The sequence below is a fragment of the Ochlerotatus camptorhynchus genome, unplaced genomic scaffold (assembly GCF_037179485.1).
Source record: "Ochlerotatus camptorhynchus isolate MF236.1 unplaced genomic scaffold, CSIRO-AGI_Acam_v1.1 ptg000814l, whole genome shotgun sequence".
NCBI classification, from domain to species: Eukaryota; Metazoa; Arthropoda; class Insecta; order Diptera; family Culicidae; genus Ochlerotatus; species Ochlerotatus camptorhynchus.
The window spans coordinates 28,929-53,574 of record NW_027041277.1 but is presented as its reverse complement, the minus strand read 5'-3'; the positions used below and the strand labels follow the sequence as shown (position 1 = coordinate 53,574).

The window sequence follows — 24,646 nt, the reverse complement described above, 5'->3', positions numbered from 1 at the left end:
ATCCGTTCAGCCATAGGTAGTACTGCTGCAGCGGCACTAGGTACTGCAATCCCGGACCGAAAAATGACTGGTTTGACGGCGATTGCAAACTGTTAGTAGAGGAGAAGAATGCAGCACGGGCGAGAATGCTGCAACACCGCAAGATATTGAATGTGAAGCGATACAGACAAGCGCGGAACAGAAAAAACTCGGTTTTCTGAAGGAAGAAGCGTCAGCAGGAAGACCGAGATCGCGAGGCAATGGAAAATCTGTACCGCGTAAACGACACACGGAAGTTCTACGAGAAGCTAAATAGTTCGCGCAAAGGCTACGTGCCGCATGCCGATATGTGCAAGGACTTGGACGGTAACCTTCTCACGAACGAGTGTGAGGTGATTGAGAGGTGGAAGCAGTACTATGACGAGCACCTTAACGGTGAAGCAGCAGAAAACGAAGGTGGCACGGCAACAGACCTTGGAGCACGCGATGAAGACGACAGGCTACCGGCCCCTGATCTTCAAGAAGTTGAGGAGGAGATCGGTCGGCTGAATAACAACAAAGCAACTGGTGTAGATCAACTACCAAGTGAGCTATTAAAATACGGTGGTGAAGCACTGGTTAGAGCGCTGTACTGGGTAATTGCCAGGATTTGGGAGGAGGAGATATTACCGGAGGAGTGGATGGAAGGTGTCGTATGCCCAATATACAAAAAGGGCAACAAGTTGGATTGCTGCAACTACCGCGCGATCACACTGCTGAGCGCCACCTACAAGGTACTCTCCCAAATTCTATGCCGCCGCCTATCACCATTTGCAAGAGAGTTTGTGGGGCAATACCAGGCGGGATTCATGGGCGCCCGCGCTACCACGGACCAAATTTTCGCGATTCGGCAGGTTCTGCAGAAATGCCGCGAATACAACGTGCCCACACATCATTTGTTCATCGATTTCAAATCCGCATACGACACAATCGATCGAGATCAGCTATGGCAGATTATGCACGAGTATGGATTTTCGGATAAACTGACGCGATTGGTCAAGGCGACGATGGATCGAGTGATGTGCGTTGTTCGAGTATCGGGGACACTCTCGAGTCCCTTTGAATCTCGAAGGGGGTTACGGCAAGGTGATGGACTTTCGTGTCTGCTGTTCAACATCGCGTTAGAAGGTGTGATCAGAAGAGCTGGGATAGACACGAGTGGCACGATCTTCAGGAAGTCCATCCAGCTTCTTGGCTTCGCCGATGACATTGACATCATGGCACGGAACTTTGAGACGATGGCGGAAACGTACATCAGACTGAAGGCTGAAGCTAGGCGGATTGGACTTGCCATCAACGCATCAAAGACAAAATACATGAAAGGAAGAGGTTCTAGGGAATACAATGTTAGCCTGCCACCCCGAGTTCAGATTAACGGTGACGAAATCAAGGTGGTCGATGAGTTCGTGTATTTGGGCTCACTGATGACCGCCGAAAATGATACCAGCAGAGAAATTCAAAGACGCATTATGGCAGGGAATCGTGTCTACTTTGGACGAGACCTGGACTATGCTCGTGGAGGACCAACGCGCCCTTGGTGTTTTCGAACGGAAGGTGTTGCGTACTATATACGGTGGAGTGCAGATGGATGACGGAACGTGGAGGAGGCGAATGAACCACGAATTGCACCAGCTGCTGGGAGAACCATCCATCGTCCACATTGCAAAAATTGGGCGACTACGGTGGGCTGGGCACGTCGTAAGAATGCCGCACGACGACTCAGTGAAAATGGTTCTAGAAAGCGACCCAACAGGAACAAGAAGAAGAGGCGTGCAGCGGGCAAGGTGGATCGACCAAGTAGAAGGCGACTTGCGGACCCTTCGCAGACTACGAGGTTGGCGAAGTGTGGCCATGGATCGAGTAGAGTGGAGACGACTTCTTCGGATTGGTAAGGTAAGGTAAGGGGGAGTCTAAAACCTTAAGAAACAGTCTTCGAAGTTTATGTACTGCCCCTAAGTGCACATACCAGTAATACTATTATGAATATGAACCAAAGCTTCTAACAATAAAGGAAACATAATTTATTTAATAAACTTTATGGGAAATTGACGGATCATATACCAGAAATAATTTGAAATCATGCCTTCACTAAGTTGTCTATTATAATAATTACGCTTAGCTTGACCATCGAATTGGTTACTAAAGGGCGAACACGAAATTATTGCGACACATTCAACAAGGCATAACTTTTTTACCATTGGGTAAAAATCAACCAAATTTTGCACACTTTCTCATTGATGTGTATTGTGTACATGCTGTCAAACTCGAAGTCGTGTTTTTCGATTCAACGAAAATGGAGGTGAACCAACGCGAGTTGAGAGAAAAAATTCTTTCCAAACACCTGGAATTTCCTGACCTGTCGCACCGGCAGTTGGGAAAAATGTTGATCATTCACCATTCAACCGTCTCCAGAGTGTTGAAGCGGTTCCAGGAGCGGTTGACGTTGGGCCACGGCAAAGGAGCTGGAAGAAAACCGGGACCGGAGAACAAAAAGACGGAGGGAAAGGTGCAGCGGATGATTAAAGCAAATCCCAACGTCTCAAGCCGTGATTTGGCTAAAAAGATCGGCATGTCGCAGAGCTACGTCCAGAATGCAAATAAGAGAGCTGGACTACATGCATACAAGGTACAGAACTTCCCAAACCGCGATGAGCGGCAACAATCGACGGCTAAAACTCGGGCACGGAAGCTCTACGAGAAGATGCTGACAAAATATGGCTGCTGTGTGATGGACGACGAAACGTGTATAAAAGCCGATTTTAAGCAAATTCCGGGGATGGAGTTTTTCACCGGCAAGAGCAAGTTCGATGTGGACGACAAATTTAAGAAGAAGAAGAAAATGTCGAAGTTCGCCTCCAAATATCTCATTTGGCAGGCCATCTGCTCTTGCGGACTGAGGAGTGAGCCTTTCGTGACAAAGGACACAGTAAATGGCGAGATCTACAAATCTGAGTGCCTCGAGAAGCGCCTTTTGCTATTTTGGCCAGATTTGGCATCATGCCACTATTTTAAAAGTGTCCTGGAGTGGTATGAGGCCAATTCTGTCCATTTTGTTCCAAAGGACATGAATCCGCCAAACTGTCCGGAGCTGCGCCCGGTGGAGCAGTACTGGGCAATAATGAAGCGGGAACTTCGGAAGAGCAAGAAGACAGTCAAAGACGAGAAGGACATGTTAAGAAAATGGAAAAAAAAACTGAGAAACTGGTACCGGATGACACTGTAAAGACTTTGATGGAGGGCATCAAGCGAAAATGCGTTCAATTTTACACTCAAGGCTCCATCGATTAACTTTTCTTTTGATTTTTGAAGTTAATATATGTATAAAACTACCCTAAAATTTTGGTTTGATTCTAAACATTATAAGAAAATTGGCATGACATTTTCGGTGTCGCAATAATTTCGTGTTCGCCCTTTATACTTTCGATTAATTTCCGTTAATTTCCAACATGAGTTAACTTCCGAAAAACAAAAGTGAGGTGTGCTCGGGGGATGCTCTGCAACTTTTGGCCATCACAGATGACAACGGCGAGAACAGTGATATCGACGAAGATTCATACAATTTGAATCGGAACGTAATAAACATTAAACATAAATGATGTTGGTATTGTTTATTGACAAAATCGAAAAATATTTTGAGTACATAACCGATTCAGTCAAGGATCGTTTGGGGGTGGTCTGGTTTTGATCCCAAGTCATTTTGTTAGTCACTAGAAATCGCAAAATCGCCATTTCAAATTCTGAAAAGTGACAAGTTTCAATGCAAGTATTTCGGTTAAGGGTCACGTGGGGATGATCTGATTTCTTCATCATTTTATTGCATTTTCTTGTACTTTCAATTGCTTAAAAAAATGGCCTGCTCGTTTTTGTCCGTTTAGAAGTTATTGGTAGGGGAAACGCTCCTATAGTTGCGGTACGTTAGAAGCGTTAGGTTCCTATAGTTGTGTATGGAGACGCAATACACAACTATAGGAACCTAACGCTTCTAACGTACCGCAACTATAGGAGCGTTTACCCTATTGGAAATTGGGTAATTTTCAACCAAAAAATGTAACTTACTTTTAAAATATTAATGATAGCAATTTGCAGTCTTCTGAAAAGATATGTTATTTGCTATTTCTAACATCTTTGTATAACATGCCAAACATGTAGAAATTTATTGAAAAAGTAACAGATACAAAACTGATTTTAACGATGTCACCACAATATAACCTTTATATCTCAGCAGTTATAAGAGCTAGAAAGTTATAGTCTTGATCAAAGTTGTTCACAGTAATGTTCTCTACAGCTTAACCGCACACAATTGTTTTGTATCTTATCATATTAAAAAAATATATTTTGCATCTCACTTTTAGGTGGATTAATCTTTAATTTTCTTTTACCATAAGAAGGAGTGTTGTAACCCCAGAAACTTCTCAGAAGACACCTAGAACCTTTACTCAACCATTTCAGCGTAAATAAAAAAAGCGCGTGTTTTGATACCCTTGGCACCACTGTGGCTGGTGAAGTAGTGGTAAGCGTCATTACCTCTCACCCCAGTCGGCGCCGGCCGTCGGGATGTTCTGAAGCATAACATCTCTGATCACGCCTTCCTTCGGTTCATGAGTTGATGGGTCGATAGGTCGATAGTTCCAGGTGTGGGAGCTGCCTTCCTGGCGTCGGTAGCATTGGTGCTCAGCACGGAAAACAAGATCGACGGATAACAAATCAAGCAAAAAAAATAATATTTGTCTAGAATGCGTTGGTCTCAATTTGATTGTAACGAATAAAATGTTCACAGTTCGAAAAAGTAGCGTAAATTTCTGTTCAATATGATGCATATAAAAGGAGCGTCACATATCATACAAGTTTAAATTATAAATCATGTAAAGTTCTGAGACATTTCATGCATCGTTGCAAATATTGTATACAAGACCCCAGTTTTGTAAACAACATTACTTACAAGTTGCTCGTTTGCGTGAAATGAAATACAAGTTTACACGCATGGATGTTTACATCATATTTAAAATTCAGATTTTTTATCTGTGAATTGCTCTAGCTCGAAATCATCAAAACCAGTCTAATGCTGGTACGTTCAGTGAACTCACGTGTAGCAACAAACGAATATGCATTGTTGGCGTGTATCTCAATATAATTTTGCAACCCAGCAGAAGCGCACACGCGCGAGCTCCCCCAACGGCAGCTTGCCTCCAGCAGCGGTACCAATTGCAACAGAGTGCAATATATACCTAGTTTCATTTAGTGTAGATGAACCACGGTTCACAAGTAGATGGGAACTGATTTGTCTGTCATGTGGTGTGCCTTCCACATTGATAAGCCTAATTTGATTTTAATGTTGTCACAGTTTTTATCGCACCGTGTGGTTTCGTAGATCTCGTACTGCGGTCTGGGGCGATCCGGTCGGGGAGTGTGTGTGTGTGTTTGTGTCAATCATTGCGATGTGATGAGTTGGTAGATGTATACCTTGTAAATCCGTTTTAGAATATCGATTGACCTGCTTAATCACGTGGTTGAATATTGATTGACTTTGACATTGATGGAAATACTACTATCCATCCGGTAGCGCTTGATACCTTTAGCGTATGAGGAACAACTTTGCTAAAGAGTGGAATTTAATTTGAGCTTAACATAGTTTACCGCTCAGACTAAGCGTGAAAGCAACGCACTATTCAATACATTACTCTATACAGAACGTTTGCAGCCCACGGTAAAGGACAAGGCAACCACTTGCATTCACCCACTATATTTCGTTCGGACTATTGATTCAGTCAACAAAAAACTTTACACATTTTGTTCTAATTAGGTGATCGGACAAGTGTGAAGGATAAGTTTTTTTTTTAAGTAAAAGCTTTCTGGAGTCCTTTTTGTATAGGTCCTATGTACATGTGTCGATCAAAACATCGATTAAGTTGATTAGCATTCTACCGCGACCAATGCGGTATTTTCGCAAAGTGATACGTATAATTTTTAATTTATTATTGGAACTTTTAATTGTATGCATTATTACTGCAAGTTGATCACTCACTAAAATGTGGTCATCAGCAATGTTGTAGCTGAGAAAATGTTAATTAAGTACCGATAGCAAGCTTACCCGTAAATCATTATAGCGAAAGATTTCGATAAGGAGAACAAAAAGTTAACTTTTCCCATATTAACTGCCAGGGCAGTTTGCAACCAGATGGCTTAAACCTATGGGTGAATGATCAGGACCTGTTTTAAAATCGATTGAGCATGGTGGAGCAAAATCGATATTTTGAACCACCCTATTCTAATGTGATGGCGATGTAATTATTTTTGATCCTCAATTCAATAATAATTACAAAACTATTGATATATCAACGCTATTCCAAAATCAACAAACGTTCAATTTAATATCCAGTGTTGATATTAAGCGATAATCAATATCCTTAATTGAAAATTCAACTATCAAAGTTCAACATTTAGTTTCTATCTCATTTGGTAGCTGATTAATGTTTATTCTTTAGTATCCGGAGCGGCAAGGAAAGCACGTCACCGTTTCTTCCTTTCGAAGTCTGAGAGCGACCGTAATTACCTTCGCGAAGTAGAGCTGCAGTACAAAACAATTCTATTATCCACGTACGATAACTACATACTTACGCAGGATCCAGGACAGCGTAAGACAAAACCCATCGTGCTTCTGGGATTTCGTGAAAAAGCGGCAAGCATCTTCTCGCATCCCATGCAACGTTACCTTCAATGATGCCCAGGCTAATACAAATGTGGATGCTGCAAACCTTTTCGCCATGTTCTACGAGAGCGTTCTTAGTAAAGTGTCACCTGTACCAAGGCGCGATTGTTTTGCTCACGTTCCTTCGCACATCATCAACCTACCCGTTATTCAGTTTTCCGCAAATGAAGTAGTAGAAGTCATCGATGAGCTTGACATCAAAAAAGGACCTGGGACGGACGGAATACCACCCCTGTTGCTGAAAAACTGTTCAAGAGAACTAGCGAACCCAATTGCTCGCTTATTCAACCGATCATTTCACGAAAGAACCTTTCCGACAGCTTGGAAAGCTGCTTGCATCGTTCCTATTCACAAAACTGGCAACTGTAAACAGGTGACAAATTATCGCGGCGTATCTATACACCGTTCGAAAAATTCATGTAAATTTCTGCGAGATATAGCGCACATAAAATTAACGCTAGATTTGGCATAAATTTACGCGATATTTCGTTTAAATTCAAGCGCAATATCGCAAAAATAAGCAATATTGTATGCAAGCTTGTAAACGATTTCGCTGTTTATGTCAAGTATAGCTCAAAATTAAACGAAGGGAGATTTTACGCGACAGTTAAAATTCAGAATTTTTTTCTGTGTACTTTGCTGTCACAGCAAAGTGTTTGAGAGACAGGTACACAACGTTCTATACAACGTAGCGTCTCCCATCATCTTTGATGGTCAGCATGGCTTAATGAAGCATCGTTCTACAACAACGAACCTCATGTGTTACGTCACCGCACTGTCCCGCGAAGTAGAAGAGAGGCGGCAAGTTGACGCGGTGTATGTTGACTTTGCGAAAGCCTTCGACACTGTACCGCACATTCTAGCCGTGGAAAAACTGAAGCACATAGGCTTTCCAGATTGGATTACAGAGTGGATACATTCGTACTTGTGCGATCGTACTGCATATGTTGCGGTCAACTCGACTCGATCCCGCACTTTCAAAATCACGTCTGGTGTACCCCAAGGAAGCGTTCTGGGACCATTAATATTCAACATTTTTATAAATGACCTGAGTCTGCTGCTTTCCTCGTTTATGCTTTCATTCGCTGACGACCTAAAATGTATCGTGTCATAGCTTCTCTTCCGGATTGTATTGCCCTACAAGAAGATATTGATACTATACTGGTATGGTGTGGCGATAACGGCATGCGGGTCAATAACATGAAGTGCAAAGTTATTACCTTCGGTCGCTGCAATAACCCCATTCTTCATCAATACAGAATGGAAACTGCATCATTGGAACGTGTGTCATCCATCTGTGACCTTGGCATTACCATCGATTCGAGGCTCAGATTCAACGAACACGTGAGCATTACCACTGCCAAAGCTTTTTCTGTGCTGGGATTCATCCGTCGTCGCCACGCTTCTGAGTTCACCGACATTCACGCTTTAAAAACTCTATATTGCTCGTTGGTTCGTAGCATTTTGGAGTACGCTGCTCCGATTTGGTCCCCTTATTATGTAGCTCATGTTCTCACGATTGAACGGGTGCAGAAAAGGTTCTTACGGTTTGCACTGAGACAACTTCCTTGGAACGATCCGACCAATCTTTCTCCTTATTCTGACCGATGCAAGCTCATAGCATTGGAACCACTATCTGTCAGACGAGTAACGATGTAGCGGCTATTTATTTTCGATGTCATTGGAGGATCTATCGATTGCCCTGAGCTTCTCGCACAGATCCCGCTTAACATTCCTCCTCGACGGTTTCGGAGCTCAGCTTTAATAGCAGTCCCATACCACAGAACAAACTACGGCTACAACAACCCTTTCGATTCGTGTCTTCGCTTGTTCAATGTTGTCTGTGTCAAATTTTAACTTGACTAAAAACGTTTTTAGAAATAGGATTAGTAGTAATTTCTAGTTTATAAGTAAAATAGTTCAGTCTGTACGACTAGTCGAAGACGGTGATAAATAAATAAATTGTTTCATTGAAACAGATTTTAAACTCACAACAAAACTGATATATCCCCGTTTACACAGGCATAGTGCTATATTTAAGTATTCAAACATGATGGCACCTACACGCAAACCAAAAATCTATTACAATTGAGGCTCTATTATTTGTTCCAAATTCAAAATAAATCACATTTCATTTTAACCTAGGTGCTCCAGTTACTACAGTGACTTACCAGCCTTAATTGTTATGATATATATTGTAGCACGCCGAAAATCGTTCAGAGACGATTGGCATTCTACTACTAAAAATGTTCAAACTCCACAAAGAAACACCCAGGGACTACCGTTCCGCACTCGATTTAATAAAACGAGCGATTTAAGCGCCACCTCTAATGAGGACCGCCCGCCAATGTGTGTTTGCCCGGTTTGAGACCTAACCTCAGGTAGGTTCAGTTCGTTCCTTGAAAAGGATCGGAAACGGTCCGGCTGTCCCCAAATTCACTCTCATTAGTCAGACTAACTGCACTCGAACGACCATAATTCCTAACTTTACCCTCACCGAACGGTTAGCAAAGCTTTCCTTCAAAGCTTTATTTTATCATCATCGGAGTTCCCATCATTTACACAAGAGGCGACTCCGTCGCGAAAGAGTGATTTGCCCTTCACACCAAAATTAACAAAAATAGTCGATTCAAATTGTGAACTCTAAGCGCACGGAACAAAATCTTTCAGGATGCTAATCACCATGATACAAACAGCGGGAGAGGGAGGGTACTAACTTTTCTATTAATCAAATAATAAAAAAAAAATCATTTTAATTCACAATAATTTCAACATATATTTGGTTTCTATTCTAATCGTCCCTATCTTATCTGTGCGTGTCTATACCTTCTCGGTCCGGACCATTGTCTATCGCCGAAACAAAAGTGCTTGCAAACTATAGCCCGCAGGCGAGTAGATGACGCCGATATTGATCTAGGCGTTCATTCAGGACGACGCTACTCAGTCGTCGGTCTCATGTGCACACGGACAATATAAAAAAGAGCTCTTTGTACTTACAGGCCTGTTGTCGTACTTCTTACTGCTGCGCGCATTGCCTGCTTCTAGGGCTTTCCCAAGCCACCTAGCAGGGCGAAAATTATCCCGGGAGAATGCTGTTTGTTGATCTCGTTCGGTTTGGGCGCGATGGTGACGGCGCGGCCCCTTCTGACCGAGGTGACGATTGGCCAGGGTCTTTGCGCAAAGGAGAACCCGACGGAAGAATGTGGCGACGGTTGGTGGAATAGTTTCCTAAACTGGAGATAGAAAGCCGTCGAACGGCTGTTCGACTACGATTAAGACACGCACATTTTCCTACACGCACAGAATTTGTTACCTTTCTTCTTTCACACAACTGTAACTTTCCTAGCTACGAAAAAGGTATCTTACTGTGTTAGGGCAGGATCGTGGTTTTCCAGCGGGATATTTCGGGATCACACACGGACAACCACGATCCTGCCCTAACATATTGGTGCCGTGACCAGGATGTATCAACGAGTGGTGCCGTTTTTTGCAATGACGACAGGAGAATTTCGATTGGCAGTTGCGGGCAATATGTTCTTGGCGAAAGCAGTTATGGCAAAGTCGATGATGGTTGACCTGATTCAGGCGATCGACGGGGGACATTTTATCGAACTGTGGGCATTGGAACAATGGATGATGTTGATCGCAAGAATAACATTTTCGCGGAGTGGATCCTGGTCACGGCACCACAATATGTTAGGGCAGGATCGTGGTTTTCCGGCGGGATATTTCGGGATCACACACGGACAACCACGATCCTGCCCTAACATATTGGTGCCGTGACCAGGATCAGGTTTCCTCCCAGAAATCGCGCCATTGCACTACGGAAACTAGCGCTACATTCACCATCATCCCGATCTATTGTGATTCCATCGGCATTCAAGTGATCGCCATTCTTCTCGGATACACTTGTGCTTCACCGCCATCGAGAATTTCGAAACCCGTAAAAGTTCGTGCTTGGATTTATTAAATACAAGGCCTAGTACCCTTAGGCACACGGTACGTAGTATTCCAAGTTGTGCAGGAGTTCCCGCTGGTGCTTTTAGATTTTTTTTCCCTTACATTGTCTATTTAAACCTACGTTGTGTTGGAACATTTTATCTAATCAACTTGCATACAATATTGGCAGTACAGTACTAGAACTGCCAGCACTACCTGCCTTTATCGGGCAACAATCAGTTTGAGAACTGTCATACTGATTTTTGGCTATCAGTCTAACTGAAAAGAATCACGGTAAATTAGCACTTGAAAGGTTCTATAATTTTCAAACTGTCCCTACTTCGAACACCGTGGCTACAGGCAAGGCCACACTTCCGAAACTTAATCGAGTTTCCAGGCAAATGGACGAGAAAGTCTCGAGTCCTCAGATCTTTAGAGAATTTAATTACAGGAAATGCGTCACACCCGAACGCTTTTGGCAAAGTTGTCGATTATGGTTCGTCAGATTAAAATGCATCTCACTCTTACAAGTTTCATCATATCTCGCCTTCCCACTTTCCCATCAAATCCAAGGACACGAAATGAAAATGACCTTTGGACCAAGATCCGAATGACTAATTTTATGACCGTTAAAAAAGAGCGTTTCTCTCCTTGACCTCGCGAGTCGCATGCGTAACGTCATGTCCCAGGTGTTGCCTATTTAAAGGTTCAGTTTGTTCGACAAATTTTCTAGCAGTCATGTAAACAATTCAAATGATGATTTACTGTTTTAAAGTTATATTACAAATTATTTATTTAAAGGCTATCCTTATTTCCTAATAATTCAGTTTAAATAATATACTATATACAAACAAGAAAAGTAACGTACGCTTCACGTACCTGTTACAATATCTAAGTATTTTTACATTGTTCCTGTTTTGGCAATTCAGTATTTTAAACAGGTTTTTTTTAACCTGCATGTCAGTATAACAATTGATATCTTAAAACTAAAAACTAAAACTAAATCTTATCTAAGTATAAAGGGAATTAATCGTTGCAATTGAGGATTGCAACGATTTTTGCCTGAAATTATTAATTATTTTGTTGGACATTTGTTCTAAAGTCTCAACATTCGAAATTATATGTACCTCGGTAGTACTGTACCAGGGAGGCAACTTCAAAATCATTTTCAGAACATTGTTCTGAATCCTTTGAAGTGCTTTTTTCCTGGTAGTGCAACAACAAGACCATATTGGCACAGCGTAAAGCATGGCCGGTCTAAAACCTTGTTTAAATATTAGAAGTTTATTCGTCAGGCAAAGTTTGGATTTCCTGTTTATAAGAGGATACAAACATTTTATATATTTGTTGCATTTGGCTTGAATGCCCTCAATGTGATCTTTAAAAGTTAATTTTTGGTCAAGTACTAGTCCAAGATATTTCACTTGGTTTGACCAGGAAATTGGAACTCCGTTCATAGTGACTATGTGACTACTACTAGGTTTCAAAAACGAAGCTCTAGGCTTATGTGGAAATATTATAAGTTGAGTTTTGGAAGCGTTGGGAAAAATCTTCCATTTTTGTAAATAAGAAGAAAAAATATCTAAACTTTTCTGCAGTCTGCTGCAAATAACACGAAGACTTCTTCCTTTAGCGGAAATGCCTGTGTCATCAGCGAACAAAGATTTGTGGCAACCCTGAGGCAAATCAGGGAGGTCCGAAGTGAAAATGTTATACAATATAGGCCCAAGAATGCTACCCTGAGGAACTCCTGCTCTAACAGGTAGTCGATTAGATTTGGAATTTTGATAATTTACCTGCAGAGTTCTGCCAGTTAAATAATTCTGAACTAATTTCATAATATAAAGTGGAAAATTAAACTTTTTTCAATTTAGCAATCAATCCTTCATGCCAAACACTGTCGAATGCTTTTTCTATGTCTAGAAGAGCAACTCCAGTTGAGTGGCCTTCAGATTTGTTTGAACGAATTAAATTGGTAACTCTTAAGAGTTGATGAGTAGTAGAATGCCCATGGCGAAATCCAAACTGCTCATCTGCAATAATTTAGTTCGTATTGATGTGAAGCATCATTCTATTTAAAAGAATCTTTTCAAAAAATTTACTTATTGAACAAAGCAAACTTATTGGACGGTAGCTAGAAGCTTCAGCTGGATTTTTATCCGGCTTCAAAATTGGAACAACTTTTGCATTTTTCCATTTATCAGGAAAGTATGCCAAATGGAAACATCTGTTAAATAATTTAACCAAGAAAGACAAGGTACTCTCTGGGAGTTTTTTGATGAGGATATAGAAAATTCCATCATCACCTGGAGCTTTCATATTTTGAAACTTTTTAGTTACAGACCTTACTTCGTCCAAAGCAGTCCCCCAGAAATCATCAAAAATATTTTCCCGAGAGAAAATATTCAGATAATCCCGAGCAACCTGATTCTCAATAGGACTAGTAAGACCCAAACTGGAATTATGGGAAGTCTCGAATTGCTTAGCAAGTTTCTGAGCTTTTTCCAAATTTGTGATCCAAATTTTACCACCTTCTTTAAGCGCTGGAATAGGCTTTTGAGGTTTTTTTTCAAATTTTTTGTGAGTTTCCAAAAGGGTTTGGAACTCGGGTCTAATTTAGAAACATTATTTTCAAAAGTTTTGTTCCTCAGGGCAGAGAATCGCTTTTTAATTTGTTTTTGTAAATCCCGCCTGATAACTTTCATGTCAGGATCGCGTGTTCTTTGATATTGTCTCCTACGGACATTTTTAAGACGGATCAAGAGCTGAATCGAATTTAACCTCGCATTTTGGAACTGAGGTAGCTCTTGCTTCAACTATAGAAGTAGTCAGTGATTCAAGAGCATAATTAATTTCATCTTTGGTTTGCAAAGGAATGTTTGGATCGAAGTTATATTCCATAAATGTTCGATATTGCTCCCAATCAGCTCTATGGTAATTGAAAGTAGAGCTGTTGGGATAACAAATTTTTTCTTGGGATATTTCAAAAGTTACTGGAAGGTGATCAGAACCGAAGTCAGCATGGGTAATCAATTGGCTACAAAGTTGACATGAATCAGTTAAGACCAAATCAATATTAGAGGGATTTCTTGCAGAAGAAAAGCATGTTGGGCTGTTTGGATATTGAATAGTGTAATAACCTGCAGAACAATCATAAAACAGAATATTACCATTGAAATTGCTTTGAGCATTGTTCCATGAGAGGTGTGTTGCATTAAAATCACCAATAATAAAGAATTTAGACCTATGACGGGTAAGTTTCTGAAGGTCACCCTTCTGATAACTATTTTGCTGGCTTCCGCATTGGAATGGCAAATAGGCAGCTATAAACGTAAGCTGCTAAGTTGCAATAGCAGCATAGGTAGCTCCATTAACTCGCTGAACATTGTTAGCAGCGAGGGGAGTAGGTATAGATGAAACATTTGAAGCAGGGGTGATATTTGTACCTACGGGTACGAATGTAGAATTTGTTCCTCGCTGACCGTTGTTAACAGCAGAGGAATTTGTACCTGGTCGGAAACGTGGAGCGTTTCCTACCTGTCGGTTAGAACGAGATTGTAGGATCGCTTTGCGAGTCTTACATTCCCAAAAATTCGATTTGTGGTTTTCACCACAATTTGAACATTTAAATTTCTTAGCATCTTCCTTCACAGGACAGTCGTCCTTTGCGTGACAGGAATCACCACAATTCATGCATTTAGCTGGCATGTAGCAATTTTTAGTTCCATGACTCCATCCCTGGTACTTACGGCACTGAGTGAGGTTTTGGAAATTTCCTCCAGTCTTCCTGAAGTGTTCCCACTTCACTCGGACATGGAGCATAAGGCTAGCTTTTTCTAAGACCTTAAGGTTGTTTAGTTCACTAGACCTGAAGTGAACTAAATAAAAATCATTAGAAATCCCGTTGCGCGAATCGCCAGGACGGGATTTCAGTTTCATTTTGATTACTTGGAGTGGCACAACTCCAAGTAATTTTGCCAGTTCATCTTTGATCTGATCCCGGGATTCACCACTGAGCAGTCCTTTCATGACAACATTGAACACACTTTCAGTTTTGGTGTCGTAAGTAAAAAAATTGTGCTGCTTCTCAGTAAGATACTTGAGAAGACATTTAAATCCGTCCAAGGTTTCATCCAATACACGGCATTCACCCCGACGTCCAATTTGTAGTGAAAACTTAACTTTCACGAAATTCAAAAGTTCCATGTGAAGAGCATGGAAATCGGAAGTGGTTATAACAATAGGGGGAATCTTTTCCTTCGTGGCATTAAGCCGGGAAAGTTTACTAGAATTGTTCTTGGATGATGGATCATTCTCATCATCCGTGAGCAAATCAAATTGATTACTCAAATTAATTTCATCAGAACGGGGATCAAGAGTTTGCCCCTTTCTTTTGCGTTTAGGCGCCATGGCGGCAGTAAATTTTTATCCAAATCGAAGAGGATCGAAGAGGAATTTTCCAAATCGATATCCAAGAAGGATTACCTCGGGTAGGGTCCAAACAAGGATCGAAGAGGAATAAGAGTTGAACAAGGTAGAAATTTTTTACAGGTTGAGCACTGAAAAGTGCTGTTTAAATTTGTTGTAGCTTTAGGTAGTAGTAACACTTCCTTCAGCAAAAAGCAAATAGATCCGCACGGCAAGAGAGCACGATGCGGACTCGTAGACCGGATTGTAATTCCTGAGATTCTACGACAACGAATGTTGCAGATAGCACACGAGTGGCATCCGGGTATTTGGATTATAAAGAGCCATTTGCATAAAAATGTGTGGTTGCCCAGAATGGACCAGAACGTCGAAAAATATGTAAAGGAATATCGAAGCTGTACAGCAACAAAACATGATTAATTCACTAACCCCGTAGCTCTTATGAGGGTGTCGCTAAGTCGGTGGTCTCTCGTTAAGTAAGTACATCAACATTTCCTTCCCTATCCCTAGTTACGGTACAGATGGTTGTGGCTGGGAATAGCGACAGTCATGTTTTTGATATCCTTGTTTAAATTAGAATCCCATCATTATTCCTGAGAGCAGTCTGACTGAGAATTTCAAAAGAGACGTCAGTGTCACTAGTATCCAACCTACGCTGTGCTGTGCACTTCAAGCCGATATCAATGAGCTACACCGATGGTGCATTGTAAGTGGTATGTCGGTTAATATTAACAAGTGTAAAACTATTTCGTTCACGCGCCGTCAAACTTCCATCGGAAATGAGTACTACATGAATGATGTTACTCTTGAACGTAGAGATTCAATCCGTGTCAAGACTTGCGTATCGAAAGGATGCAGAGAAGCTTTTTTTAGATGTGCTTTGCAACAGCTGCGGTGGCGTGATCCACTTAACTGACTAGAGTACCCTGCGCGATGTAAACTAATTAATTTAATATCGTTCTCTAACAGAAGGGTCAGTATAAGGAGCTTGTTTATTCGCGATCTATTGACAGACTAGATGGATTGCCCTATGTTGCTGGAACAGCTAAGAATCAACGCTCCCCAACGCCAACTTCGTAGTCGTCATCTGCTATCCATTCCTCTACATCGGACAAATTATGGGTACAACAACCCTCTATGTGCTTGTGTTTGTGTTTTCAACAATGTTTGTGACGCGTTCGATTTTAATATTTCAAGACAGGCTTTTAAATCTAGGTTAAGAAATAATCCGTGCTTATGTAAGTGTTAGTGTATTGTAAGTAAGAATAAGTTTATATGTAGTCTGTTTAAAGATGCAGCAAATTAAAATATATACCGTAACAACGCTGACGCCAACGCTAACGATAAATCGGATTTGTTTTTTAATATGAAATTCGGCTGGAGGAACGAGCACTTAAAGAAAAAAAAAAAAATATGTGAGTTTTAGGAAAGACGTTTTGATCGGAAATCTATAACACATCCTTCTACGATTTGATTGATTGACGAATAAATAAATAAATAAAAAGTAGTTGTTATCGTTGTCAGTGAGGTCATCGCTGGGATCGAAATCTAATAACAGCAAGTTGAGCAGGAAATGAGGAGCTCGGTGGACTTGTGGCGACCGATTTTGCTTACTGAGTAGAAGACCGTGGGTTCAAACTCAACCTCCTTCGTGATTTTGTATCGTTAGGACATCAATTCAGCATATCGTTTACCAAAACAATTTCTGTTGCAATCCCTACCCATTTATTCAACATCTTAGTGATTTCTCGTGAAAAAGCAGAGGTGTTCTCGGCTTTCATTAAAGCGAGTATTACGTCATCATATTCTTACCCATTCCTTACTTGACCAGTATTTGGACGTGGCCAACGCAGGTATTGCCTAGCTTTAGATCACCAGTATTTAAACATTAAGGATAATTGCTAGTCCCAAGCATCGTCTATTGGTTCTCTGTGTAATTACAGCTGATCTGGCAATAACGGAGTTGCATCCTCGAGCGGTCAGTCATGCTTATGTAATATATACCCTCTTTTTACTGTTAACCTTATCAGTGTGAAAAGCTAATATAAAAAGTAGCCATGATTTCAGGTAATCCTCCCACGAAGGAATTACATGCCGTATAAAACGAACTACCTTCATTGGAGATAAAAGCCATACTTCAAAGGGCTGTAATAGTCCCTTGTCAAAGGACTTTTCTCATCTATTGAAAAGAGCTGCACAGTGACATAGTAAGTGTAAGTGCACATGTCTCTTTTTGACAGACTGAAAAGCTTTTGTGAGTTTGATGCATTTGGAATCACACACTTTTTTGATTGACGGGCTGTGATAGAATTATTCCTATTAGCTCTGGATTAAATTGATCACAAATACACTGAACTTTTAACAATGAAATCAAACCTTTAAAAACAGTTAGCGTCATTAAGGTTAATTCATTGTGAAATTTGTTGGTCAATCTGTGCAATGTGCATGTTTTCTCAAAAGAAACGTAAAAAGCCTAGAAGAAGAACATTTACCTAATAGATAGAAATCATTAATTGATAACACCCGATATGCCACCTTCTACCAAACAATTAATAGAATCACATTCATCACATTCATGAAATCAATGCAAGTGTGATATACTGGGGCGATAAGCACGAACTACATCGACAAGCTTCAGTTTTCCATCATCCAAACCAAAAATATGTCGATTCTCACGTACCTCGATAAACGCACGAACACGCATTAGATAACTTGGTAGGTTGAGGCAGACAAAAACAGACGATACAATCAGCAGCATTTTGGTGACCTTCATTTGGGAGTTTACCATGCGACCGATTTCTACCGGGAATAGATAAAGAAGAATGGCCATGACTACGGAAACGATGTAAAATATGCCCCATTACACTTACCGGGTCTTTGCTTGAGTACACTGTTACGTCCGTTGGGGTGTGGGCAGGTTTTCTGAATGCTAAGCTGTCTTCGGATTTCAAAGCTCGATGGCTTCCTGTTTACAGCATCCAGAAAGCATGCATGCAATAAAAATAACCAGCCAAATTAAGATTGCGATGAATATGTCACGCACTATGAAGTCACACAAGAAGTGACCCGTTGCTATCAGTTTGACAACCAGTCAGGCAGCCATGTCGCATACATCCATACTTACCGCCGTGTCAGTGTCATGTTTCTGCGAAGACCGGCCACCCGCCACACTGTGAAGCCCGTGATGGAGTTCAGTACTAGGATGATTGTAAATGGCACTACAAACACGATTACCGTGTCGATATAATTGAATATGATCATCTGGGACTGCGGATGCAAAAGAAAGGAAAGGAAACATTATCGATAGGTGTGGGATGGCACAAGTGGACAGTGTTATAAATAACGAGGTCATCAACAGAGGAAAACTGCGGTATGCTCCGACACTTATGATTCAATTATCAACAGTTATTTACTATTCCTTCTGGTTCTTACATTTTCTTCATACTAAGGTAATGGATGTAATTTGGCCCACGTTTATATTTTGGCCCACCTGGCTACATTCTACACATTTTGTCACATAAAATTAATAAAATTTTAGATTATTGTGAAAATTACATGAACATAATTACACTACTTAGCGTCTTCCATTTATGTTTTTAGAAAAATGATTCATTTAGTGATAGTAAATTGAAAATATACTCACGTATTTTCACACTCGTGCTGAACCAGCCCAAAATCAATAGGAGGTGGTATAATTGAACCCAAATTTCAAGAGTTATTATTTTTTAAATTTATACATGTTTAACATGCAAATGTGGTTATTGCTTCAATTAAATCCGATTGACACCTTTTTTTAAGCTCGCATTTATAAGCGATCAAATGAGTTAAAATAGTGATATGAGGCATGGCGAAAATATGTTCGTCATTATCTAGCGAAAATAGATTTCCGCTATGTCCGTGAACCAGCATATTCAGCTGGGCCAAAATATGTTCCAAGCCTGGTCCAACGTATGTTTCCACAAGCGGCTTGAAAAGCTGGGCCAAAATTTGTTTAGTTGGTGCTTCTAAACAAAATAAAAAGCGCCTTAAGTATTTGTGATATTTCCTGCAAACCAACAAATTATGTCAAATTGCGTTCTACAACGAATTGTTTTGACAAAAACATTCAACTCTTTCAAAAATGAAAGTCCTCCAGTACACAAAAATACAATATCTCCAAAAACTGACCATTCATCTCCTGGATTGCGGTTTTTAGGCAACAAATGGCACTGGAAGCAGGGCTGGTCTAAATTTGACGCAAAACAACAGACTCACAGGTTGCAGGAAAAAGCTGCTGAAAAAGCCAAACGCAGCAGAAAACGACGAAAACAACAACAAATCCACACCAGCAGTACCAAAAACATCATCCAAGGAAATGAATACAGCCGCGCCAAGGGATCGGACAAGCAACTACTGGCCACAGCGAAAGTACAATTTGCTGGTCCGCCATTGACCACCGACCACCCGATTACAGCCCTCTCGGTCCCAAAATTTATCAACTTCAGGAAGGGTGAAACCATCAACCAATACCGAACAGAAAAGCAGGTACAATACAACAACAATACTGAAACGCCGTCATCACTTCTGCAATCAAATACAACATCTGAATGGTCACTCGACCCATCGTAAGCTTGACGCAGCAATCAGCTGATGGGGACGGGCGTTTCCTGAAAGCACGACTACGGGGCACAAAAATAATGCACATCGTTCGCCTTTATTTGGTATATATGCATGACAAGGAGGCATCGTTTTGCCATGAAAGGCATGACGAATATTAGCATCAAAATTAATTTGGCATCCGAAGAACTACCGACTTCAGCGGAGGAACTTCGGAAAATCTTTTACGAGGTGCATGAAGAATATGGTGTACCAAAACAGGCGGCATCTGACGACTTGGAATCCTATCAGCGTCATCTTAACAACCAGAGGATCCAACACCTGCACCGTATAATGGAAAGCGCCGACAAATTTCACTACCCGAGTTTTTGGAAGCAATGACTCCTTTCGACGAGAAAGAGGTAAATAATAATAATAATGAAAATATTTTATCAACCCACGTACTTCCAACAATTTCTTCCATAAACAGAATGCGACTGAAATTTTGATTTACTGTCAAAATTTCAATCGCATGAAAAGCCCAGCTAAAATGAAGGAAGAACTATCAAAATTTATTATGCTCATCCTTCTCGGTCATTTTGGCAACTAAAACAAGCGTGAAAGCGTTTACGGCGCCGGTGGTGTTGTGGTAAGCGTGATTACCTCTCACCCCAGCAGGCCTGGGTTCAATCCCAGTCGGCGCCGCCGGGATGTTCTGAGGCATAACATCTCTGATTACGCCTTCCTTCGGAAAGTAAAGCCGTTGGTCCCCGGTTCATGAGTTGATGGGTCGATAGGTAGGGTCCAGGTGTGGGAGCTGCCTTCCTGGCACGTCGGTAGCATTGGTGCTCAGCACGGAAAACAAGATCGACGGAAAAAACAAACCAAAGGAAAAAAAAAAAAAGCGTGAAAGTGAAGAAATCTTTGGAAATGCCTTAAATGTATTCAGAGATGACAGAAATTTTCTTGCAACTCAGAAGAAGTCAGGCGGTGGAGTCCTTATAGCTCTTTCGGCCAATTTTAACTCAGAACTCATCTTTACACCAAAATTTACAGAATTTGAGCATATTTGGGTGAAATCACACATAGCCGGTGAAACGAACGTGTTCGCCTCAGTGTATTTTCCACCAGACCATGCTCATAAAAGCACTTATGAAGCCTTCTTCCAAAGTGCTGATCAAATTATATCTGAGCTTCCTCCTGAGGTTAAAGTCCCAGTCGTTGGGGATAATGAAACATTGCAGTTCATTTTTGACAAAACTGGTAATTTAGGACTGAACCAAATTAACCACATAAAAAACCAACAAAATTGCTGTTTGGACTATTTACTAACGAATATTTATGAAGATTTCTGTGTGACCGAATCATTAAATCCACTGTGGAAAAATCAAGCGTTCACACAGCAATTGAATATTCTTTATTTGTGCATGAAAACCAAAGACCCAACGACTGCGAATACGAAGAAGTCTTTGAATACAAATTAGCAGACCACGAAAAAATAAAATTTAAATTAAACAGTGTCAATTGGCAATTAATTTTAAGGAATGTAGGAAATGTCGAAATTGATATAGACGTGTTCTACAAAATGTTAACAGAAATAATTTCGGAAGAAATTCCTTTGAAAACGCAACAGAAAAACACAAAATCCAGTGTGGTGTTCTACAAAATGTTAACAGAAATAATTTCGGAAGAAATTCCTTTGAAAACGCAACAGAAAAACACAAAATCCAGTGTGGTTTAACGAACAAATAAAAAAAAAATGAAAAATCGGAAGCAAAAAGCACATACAATTTATAAAAAACACAATAGTAGTAATAATTTATTAATTTATTTGGATATATGCGATCAACTGAATTTAGCTATCAGTACTGCATTTGAAGAATATAATGCAAAAACAGAACATGAAATAAAATCCTGTCCAAAGAACTTCTTTTATTAAGTAAAAACCAAATTAAAATCTGACAATTTTCCTTCAATAATGCATCACGACGAAAATGTCGGTGATAGCTCGGAAAAAACTGCAATCTATCTGCAAAAAAATTTCAAGAAATCTATACGACATTTTCTGAAAAAGATAGCGACCGCGATTATTTTGCATTTTTTCAAGAATTTTCAAGGGACATTGGCCTCAATCAACTTGAAGTGCAGGATATTTTGCAGGCTTTAAAAAATTTAGATGCCTCAAAAGGTCCTGGACCTGACGGAATTCCTCCAGCATTTATTAAACATCTAGCAATGGAACTCACTGCTCCATTGTTTTGGCTTTTTAATATGTCCCTGGAATCTGGAACCTTCCCAAAAATTTAAGAAAAGCTCATTCCTAGCGCCTATCTTTAAATCTGGCCAAAAATATGACGTACGTAATTATCGTGGTATAGCCATTATTTCTTGCATTCCTAAACTTTTCGAGGCAATTGTCAACGAAAAATTATTTCTCCAAATCAAAAATAGAATTACTGACATGCAACACGGCTCTTTCAAGGGTCGCTCGACCTCGACAAATTTACTGGAATTTATAGACTATTCATTGAATGCAATGGATAATGGAAACCAAGTAGAAGTTCTCTATACAGACTTTAGCACAACATTTGACCGCATAGACATAAAGGGTGTCCACGATGAAATTGCCACACACAAAATTGATTCGCAAAATTCGAGTTTTCATCCGATTGCCATTACATTTTCAGGGATTGAGAAATAACTATTAAACTTCATTTTACCATTTTACTCGTATTTTATTTACAGTCCATACGCAAATGCCCGCACCTTGGCCTTAACCCCGGCCATAAGATTCGGCACAACCTGTGAATCAACCGTTTTTTGCATGTAAACCCATACTTTCTTCAGTTCCTCGACTGTCTTCACTACCTTAGGTCATTTAAGAAGGTGCTGCTTCATAATCGCCCAGTACTTCTCGATGGGGCGGAGCTCTGGAGTGTTGGGAGGGTTGAACATTTTCGGCACGAAATTGACCTTATTGTCCGCATACCACTTCAGCACGTCCTTGGAGTAGTGGCATGAGGCCAAATCCGGCCAGAAGATTGTTGGGACGTTGTGGGCCTTCAGGAGAGGAAGCAGCCGCTTCTGGAGGCACTCTTTTATGTACACCTGTCCGTTCATCGTGTCGTGGGTCACGAAAGGTGCACTCCGCTTCCCGCACGTGCAGATGGCTTGCCAAACCAGGAATTTCTTCGCAAATGTGGACATCTTCTGAGTGCGGACATGCTCCGGAACGCTGAACTTATCCTTGGCCGTGAAAAACAGGTTGCCGGGGATCTGTTTGAAGTCGGCCTTCACATATGTTTCGTCGTCCATGATGCAGCATTCAACTTTCGTCAGCATGTTGAGGTACAACTTCCTGGCACGGGTTTTGGCGGACTTGTTCTGCTTCTCGTCGCGATTAGGGGCCTTTTGTACCTTGAACGTTCGAAGCCCAGTCTTAGTTTTGGCCTTCTGGACAAAACTTCGGCTTAGGTGCAGCTTCTTAGCCACATCCCTAACGGAGGCGTTCGGATTTCGGTTGAAGGCCCCAACTACGCGGTTGTGATTTTTGGTGTTGTACGGAATACTTTTTCCTTCACTTCTGGGCTTCCGATCGGTGGTCAACCGTTCCTCAAACCGCTTAATCACTCGCGACACCGTGGAATTCGCGATTCCCAACGTTTTAGCGATGGAACGATGCGAGAGATCCTTGTTCTCGTGATGAATGCGCAAGATTTTATCACGCACGAGCTGTTCTTTCGACTCCATTTCCGCGAGTTTTGATCACAGGACTTTAAAACTTGCAGGATGTAAATAATGCACTATGAACTAACTCCACCCAAATTTTCATTAAATTCTACCCAACGGTTAAAAAGTTAGAGCAATTTCATAGTGTGGCAATTTCATCGTGGACACCCTTTACCAATGCTACTTTTTAAATTACATAAAACTGAAGTTTCTCGGTTGCGTGAGATGAAATACAAGTTTTGGTGAATGAATGTTTACATCACTTTTAAAATCCAGAATGTTTATCTGTGTACTAGTCCACGTTGGTTGAAGAAATAAATAAATAAATAAATGACCTGATGAATAACCATTTATTGTAACAAAATCACACTTTTCTCGAGAAATTGTGTAATGACTACCTAAAGCGGTCTAGAATACATCCGTTACCCTCAGGGGGTGTCCATAAATTACGTCACGCGTCTAGGAGGGAGGGGTTTAAGGAAAATGTGACCAAATGTGACAAGTGGGGGAGGAGGGGTTTGTTCAGCCGTGACGTCACATCAACATGTATTTTTGTTTAAATTTTTTATATCTTAAATATAGCATGAGTACATTAGAGCAAAGAAAATAGACGTTGAAGCTAGGGAAAATTTGATTGAAAACTAGTATAAATATTTTCAATGCGTTCAAGCTTCGCCAACACCGAGCTCTCAACTTGAAAACCCTTTTTGACAACATGATGGCACTAGCGTAGCACACATTACAAAATGCCGCTAGCCCCCAGTGGCAATTTTCAACAAAATCAACACTTGTGAAAAAAATAATCAAATTGAAAAATTTATAGAAGAAATCAGGAGATGCTAGCACTACTTCATGGCAACGTTTCCACTTAACTTTAAACGAGTTTCTGACTAAGCTTGGACGTCTGTTTTCTGTAATTTAGATGAGTCAACATAAAATCACAACATTTCAACATCGATGAATTGGTGTAATTTTCCTAAGTCATTAATGAATTTTTATCACAAAAATTATTAACTTAATATTATCGGGTTTTTTTTTCTTTCAATTGGAAGTGTATGTTTGCCCGATTCACTTTTGATCGCGAGAAATCATCGATTAAAGTCATTGGTTACATTTCCCTACCTGCATTGATCGACTCTCTTCACCGACTTTCTCTATTGATACCCACGGCTATGCATACAACTTTCATGCTGTTTGCGCTGCATCAAATCGTTAAATATTTTATAAATAAAAAAAATAATTAAAGGGTTG

At 40.6% G+C, this 24,646-nt stretch overlaps 1 protein-coding gene across 1 annotated transcript in view; it reads right to left on the bottom strand.

Moving 5' to 3' along the window:
• Positions 1 to 24,646, bottom strand: part of LOC135715123 (uncharacterized) — a gene marked incomplete at its 5' end in the record, with an annotated part of 52,911 nt that overhangs the window by 18,144 nt on the left and 10,121 nt on the right. Inside the window, 3 exons of the mRNA XM_065238531.1 lie at positions 17,772 to 17,890; positions 17,962 to 18,056; positions 18,216 to 18,358. Coding sequence (XP_065094603.1) covers positions 17,772 to 17,890; positions 17,962 to 18,056; positions 18,216 to 18,358 — 357 coding nt within the window. The remainder of the gene's footprint in view (positions 1 to 17,771; positions 17,891 to 17,961; positions 18,057 to 18,215; positions 18,359 to 24,646) is intronic.